The 6959-nt window shown below is 45.1% G+C and overlaps 1 protein-coding gene across 1 annotated transcript; it reads right to left on the bottom strand.

Annotated features, from left to right (window-relative positions):
- Positions 1-2834: 2834 nt before the first annotated feature.
- fezf2 (FEZ family zinc finger 2) lies at positions 2835-6109 on the bottom strand. The gene is made up of 4 exons (XM_085353671.1): positions 5357-6109; positions 4994-5128; positions 4779-4911; positions 2835-3085 (listed from the first exon to the last, which is right to left on the bottom strand). Exons 1-4 carry the CDS (start codon positions 6107-6109, stop codon positions 2835-2837), a joined length of 1272 nt encoding a protein of 423 aa, XP_085209797.1.
- Positions 6110-6959: the final 850 nt, after the last annotated feature.

Below are 6959 nucleotides of genomic sequence, written 5' to 3' on the forward strand. Positions count from 1 at the left end.
GTCTTACTGAATATCTGGCACAACAAACATGCACTGTAGGCTGGTTTTGACTGGCTGTGAAAATGTGTTTTCTGCACTCTCCTTTGTGAATTCAATTTAATGCTCGCATTATATAAAACTATAAATCTAGCTGACTTTTGTTACATAGGCATGATAAAAACAAGTTGATTAAAACGTTGTTCATTCAAATGCTCAATGAAGAGTACACACACACAGTCAGCTGTTAGATTAAATCTTGTTTGACTGTGTTTTCATTTCCATCACCATCATCCGTTAGTTGTTGTGCTGGTGTTAGTCATGGTATTTAGCGGTTTTGCTTCTCCAAGGAATCACAACCTTGTACTGGGGATAACATCGCATATTGCCCTTGTATTACTTTAACGAGCTCCTGTCTCAGATATTGTGGGAACGTTGTCCCCTGGCTAGAGTGACACAAGCACTCTAACCCCTCCGCCTTCTTTGAAAGAAAAAAGCTGCTACCGGGACGCTTTAATTGGAATTTCATGTGGGCTAAACTGGGGGGAAACTGGTGTAAGTTAACATTTGGTAGACTTAATTGGTCTTTTTCTCTCCTTCCTCCTCGATCGGGCACTTGCTGGACTGGCGAAGCTTCCCCGCTAATCTCCCATTTACAATCAGTTCACTGGGACAGACAAAAAGTCCGCCTCTTGCTTTTCTTCTCTTCCTGTCTCAGACGAGCTCCTTTGTAGTCCGTAAATTGCCTGAATCCCCCAGCGATCCCCCGGTGGTGGAGAGAGCAAAAAGAAAGATGTCCTCATGTTGTTGACAACTGATTAGCGCTCCACCCCAGAAAGGAAAAAAAAACCTTTAATCTGCTGCGCGTGGGCGCGCCTTAATTAAAGCTCCCGCGCACCAGTCAGTTAACGTGTTTGTGGATGTTGAGGCGGTTGCTCAGATGCTGGAGAAAAAAGAAAAAGTGCGGAGAAAAGGCCAACCTGCCTTTAGGTTATTTACTGAGCAGACGTTGTTCAGTCCTACAGCCCGTAGACCCTGTGTGTGTCAGTGCGCGCGCGCGTGTGACCACACGCATTGCGTTGGTAAAAGACACAAACTGCCTCTCACACAGATCCTACACTCTGCCTGATGTAACAGTATTCCGTTTGCTGGATGCTCGTGCACGCATGGAGAAGGCGCGCACCGAGGTCATCTTTCAAGTATTGGATCTGCGAAAGGTGTTTTGTGTCCTACGTGCCGATAAACGACAAGTTTATCGGCACGTAGGACACAAAACACCTTTCTCCCACTCTTGAAACAGGAAATAAAGTGACACGTTTGAGCAGTGTTCCCTTTGTTTGAGAGGTGGCGCGTGACGCACAAATGCCACATGATTACAAAAACATCGACTTTATTCCTCTGACAGGATAAGTATTCGCGATTTGATGGAAAATTCAGCAACAGCATGGTGCGTCAACTGAAGACCTCAAAATTGCGGAGATATTTTAGTTATTTCCTAATAATTCCTATAATAACTAAAAGATCATCTGGTTTAAGTGTTTGTGTTATCGGAGCCGCACACATCAGCACAGAGCCCTTTATACGGTCTGTTTGAGCGGACTGGCTAGATTTTCCTGCAGATGTCTGGTGCACACTGATGAAAAAGGTGAGCGGGGCATTCATCTGCTAATATTAGCCCTGCCAAGCTTCTGAGGGCCTGGCCGACCCGGGTGAGCGCTAATTGGCTGTTAATGAAATGAGCGCCATTTGGGAGCACGGATCGGCCTCTTGACAGAATGTGTGCAGGGATAATATTGTTCCAGAAGCCGTGCGGAGAATAACTTGAGCTCTATTAACGCGGAGGCCCAGATAAGGAGCTGCGGCCCGAGTGCTCCATTATCTCCTGTTCTGATGAGCGGCTCCGGATGACGGCGTGGCCCCCACCCCCACCGCTCCTTCTCCCGAGGCTGTTTAGCTGCTTAATGTAATTCGCTTTCAAGAGCCTCGTGTTATATCTGATCATTTGTGCCATTAAGCCAGAGTCAAGTGTAAATGCAGTATTATTAAGATCGTGTCTGTCAGTAAATGTTGAATAAAAGTGGCCGCAGAGCATACAGTACCCGCGCTCCAAAATACCAGTACCGTCTGCGCTCGTGCACGCGTGCCTCCCAGTTTACATTTGCTGGAAAATGTAACAAATAGAATTAATGAAAGATAAGAAGCAAATGAGACTTTTTCGCTGTTTTTATTTTTTAGGTTGTGCCGTTTTTCCACTATATTTCCAAATGTCGTTTGTTTTAGTTACTTCGTCTTTGAATATCACACACTTTGGTTGTCTCGCGGCCTTCTCTGTTTTCATTTACCGGTTTTTTCTTGTGTGTGTTGTCTAAATGTGATATTTGCACCTTACAAAGTGTTTCAGAATAAACTTTGATCATATAATTGTTTTATTTTCAAATACCTTCAAAATGCAAACATGGCTCAGACATTCAGTTTCAATATAATTTAACTTATTTATTCACAGGAACAGTTTTTCAATGAAATAAACAACATGGCGATGCATTCCCCAGATGATTCACGTTATTATTATTATGATTATTATTATCGTTATTTACAGTTCCATCGTGGAGACAGGGGGTTTCTCTTTCAGTCTGTGGAAATGCAGAAAGAAATTCTATGTGGACCCAAAACATCGCGACAGTGTTGGGCGGATGTTGTCTGTTTTTTGTTCGCTGCAGCATTCCTGCTGAGACACTGACGGGAGCCGATTACCTCATTTCTTTTCAAAGATTCGGGTCCAGTTTTTTGAACTCCCTCACTTCCTTGTCAGACCTTAAAAACTGCCCGCTAAAAAGTCATAGCAGGAAACGAGCAATGGCTCAGCTCTGCAGCTCTCTGGAGGCTTCTGAAGCCGCCGAGAAGCCATTGTCATGCAGCTTCCTGATGTGCTTCTTCAGGTCGAAGTTGCGGCAGAAGCCTTTGCCACAAGTGGCGCAGGTGAAGGGCTTCTTGTCGTTGTGTGTGTGCATGTGGAAGGTCAGGTTGTAGATCTGGTGGAAGGCCTTATTGCAGATGGAGCACTTGTACTGTTTCTCCCCGCTGTGCGTCAGCTTGTGGTTCTTGTAGTTTCCTGCGAAATAAGAGTATATGAATTAAAACACAATGTCATTTTTATCACAGTCTTTTCACTTTGTCTTCACAATTCTTCTGAGAAGGAGTTAAAAAAAGGATTCAAAGGGGGAAAGGTGTGACATTAGAATTTTTGCCACCCTTTTAACATCTGCTTATTTAACCCGTGGCCTTTTCGCAGCACGAAATCAAACGTTCATGTCTCGCTGATGTGTGAGTGTCAATAGAAACAACTCCAGGTCAAACGAAAAAAGTGCATCTGTGTGAAAACCAGTCGTCTGACCATAACCAGCTTTCCTCCCTCTAGTATAAAACGGCCTAAAACCAGTATTAGAAAATAGAAAAAGGGGATAAAAATGCACTCAATACCTCAGAAATATTGTAGATTTCACGGCTTCTAATATCAGAGAGCAGATGCGCTGATGAGCCCGTCAGAGCTGAGGAGAGTCAGCTTCAGGGGAACTTGGGTTAATTTAAAAAAAAATCCGCCTGGTCTGAGTTAATCGTTTTTACCCTGAAATTACACAGCTAAACATTTCACTCCAATCTGGCCAAAGAAAATAATTTAATCAGGAGAATCTGAAAAATAAAACCGCTTGAACAAAATTTGAATATAAATTTTTCTGCGAAACATCTACACATTAAAAAAAAAAAAAAAAAGCAGAGAGGGAACGCGTTTTACAACTGCGATTTTTCTTTTTCCACCAGCAGTTCAGCTGGAGCCTCCTCCACCCCACAGCCTTCATTAATCGGCTTTTTGTGTGCCGAAGTCAAAAAGTTGTCAAACTTTGTCAAAATCAAGCGCAGCCGCAACTAAAGGAGGCCGGTTTCCAACTTTGCCGGGGTCTGACTAATGACCCGGGGAAAATGCGACAGTCTCGAAGGTAGAATTAGTCCGTGTAAAGTGACAAGTCTCATTTCCACCCACCGATTCGTGCTCATCGGTGAGCCCACAGTTATTTCCCCTTTGACTACTTCAAATATAAGCTTTTTCTGCTTTTACCGCAGACGTTATTTATTTCGGCAGCGCAGATGCCAAATGTTGAGGATGAGCGCCGATGTCGCCACACTAACTCCAGCGAGTCTGCATAAAGAGCTCTGCTCGGCTGCGAACTTCCGCAATATTGAGCGGGCAGAATAATCGGAATCTTCGTGCATAATGCTATAAAATTATTAGTGCATTTATGCTCCAAATCTCAAGTCCAGCTTAACAAAAACAATAAAATAAAATAAAATGGCATTTTTTCGTATTTATATTTTTCGTCAGTAGTCAAGTTGAGAACCCACAATTTCGTTGTATATGACAATAAATGATTATTTTATTCGATTCTAAACAATGTGCGCGAGATGTTAAACAGCATCCAGCACAATTAAAGCACAGAGTCCATCAGCCAGTGTAGCAATTATTTCAATCACGTCTCCTCTTAGTGAGGAAGTTCTCCACCGAGTTGTGGATTTCTAAAAGCTGACTGCTCAACCCAGCAAAAATAATGACTAGGCTGCACGGCAGCAGATTTCATGAAATAAATTCGTGGAATAATAACACGAGCTGAAGAGAAAGCTTTTTGTTCGTTTGCACATGAACACTCTGAATCACCGCAGTGTTGAAAATAGGAAACATCACATCAGGATACAATTTCCAGTCAGTAATATAATACAGCTGATTAAAGAGGACTCCAGCGCCCAGTATTTACCTTTCTGGTGGAAGCCTTTCCCGCAGAACTCGCACACAAATGGTTTATACCCTGCGTGGATCCGGACGTGAGTGTTGAGCGTCGAACTTCTGTTGAACGCTTTTCCACACTGGTTGCATTTGTGAGGCTTTTCCTTACAGGTCAAAATGAGAGAAAATAATTCAAACAAAGTCAAGTCAAAAAGCTGGAAAGGTCACAGTGAAACAGTGTCTCACCTGCGTGTGGATGATCTTGTGTCTGCACAGCGTGCTGGCCTGCCGGAATCCTTTACCGCACACCTTACATAGGAAGGGCCGGGCCCCCGTGTGCACCGGCATGTGTCTGGTAAGATTGTAATGCGCATTAAAAACCTGCAGACGACACAAAGGCATACAAAATATGAGTAAACATTATTCTAAAAAGACAAAAGACCTGCATTTTTAAAACAAGCGTCAGAAAAAGGAAGAAAAAAAACTAACATCGGCCTCAAAAGTTCATTATTGAGTTTATATAGGTGTGTAGATGCTGGCGCATTTGTTCATGTTTTATATAAAATATAGAATATAATAACAATGTACAAAAATGCATTAAAACCGTACCTTTCCACACACTTCGCAGGTGAAATTTTTGGGTTTTCCGTCCGCACTGCCACTGCCGCTGAGTTTGCTGTGTGTCTTTATGCCGCTTTTCTCAGCTGTCAGGCCGTGGCTCTCTTTCACTATCTGGTCCAGCTGCCCTGGCAGATGTTCCTTGTGTGGGTATTGAGGTGTGGGCAGCTTGTCGGTGCCCACACCGGTCAGTTTGGCATTCTCCAGCAGCAAAAGTCTGTGGTGCGCCGACAGAGAGGCCTGGGCCTGCGGGCTGGAGAGCCAGTGGCCGGCCAGCAGCTCCGACTGCTGGTACGCAGAGTCCAGGTAATTGAAATAGTAGAGCGAGCCACTGCTGGGCACGGCCTGGTTCAGGACCTGAGGTTTTACCACCCTGCTCCCTGACGTCAGCAGCTGCTGCTTCAGGCTCGGATCCCCTTTGCCGCACAACCCGCAGTTTCCTTTGCACGGAGCAGCTGGCGAGCCGCACAAAGTTCCCCTAAAACTGGCTCTCCACAGCTCCGAATAGCTCATCAGCGCCTTGGCTTGGAGGTCGTAGCTGAAGGGCTGTAGCGGGATCATGCAGGGGATTGGGGAGCAGAGCCCTAGCAGTTTTTTCCCCTCTGAACGTTCCTCCGCGTTCCCTTTCGGCTCCGAGCTCTTGGACATGATCCAGTCGATGGAGAAAGCCAGCGTTTTGGGAGCCGCGGACGGCGCAGTCCTCCCGCAGGACACCACCGTGTCTAAAGAGGCTGAACTTGCCATTTTGTTGCCGCTGTAGTAGTTTCGCTTTGCAGCCGAACAGAACTTGGTGTGAGCAACTCCGTGTATAGTCCAGCTGCCCCGCGTCTTTTCACTCCCCTGAGCTCCCAGCAGAAAAGACAGGCGGACACATCAGTTTAATAAGCACCTTGCTGTCACAGTGTCACGCATTTGCATTCAAATGGCCCCCGCCTCGCAACAATAGCATCCAGGGGTGATGGATTAATGCTCATTAACTAGCACACACAAAATTAACAGACATTACAGGGCTCGTTAAGGAGAAGAAGAAGAGGAGGAGGAGGAAACAGAGGGCAAGAAATGTTGTAGCCGGAGCTCCTGGACACCGAGTTAAGCCAAAGTTACGTCTGTGTTGTACTTTACCTTCTTATTGTTCAGATGGGAGTGGAGAAACCAGCCGACTGCTCTCTGTCAGACCTTGGCAGCGCCCGCCCCTCATCAGTGCAGATCACTGTCTCTTGACATAATCGGGCACCCAAGCACCTAACTGGGTGACAGGGAGACAAATCTATAGAGGGGATGGCACGTAAATATGAAACCATTCCATCAGTAAAACTGCTGCACAATTGTGTTTTCATCATTAATCGCGCTTTGGAGGAGCTGAGTGAGTCTCCTGCTTTCATTTGGTTAACAACACAGTAATCTTTTTTTTTTCTCGGAGAGAGCTGCTAATCCTCGGAGATGGGATCCGTCTTTTTCCTCGCCGGCTTATAAACTTACTATTTGTATAAATTCGAGGACGTCCAATTTCCACCTGTTTAAGAGCACAGACTCCCTTTGGATCCTATTAAACGTTGTTCCTCCTTCCCCCTATTCAAAAGAAGCAATTTTCCAG

Source organism: Diplotaxodon limnothrissa, linkage group LG5, assembly GCF_057381915.1.
Source record: "Diplotaxodon limnothrissa isolate DT_005_m linkage group LG5, D_limnothrissa_male_GT1.1, whole genome shotgun sequence".
Taxonomy (NCBI): domain Eukaryota; kingdom Metazoa; phylum Chordata; class Actinopteri; order Cichliformes; family Cichlidae; genus Diplotaxodon; species Diplotaxodon limnothrissa.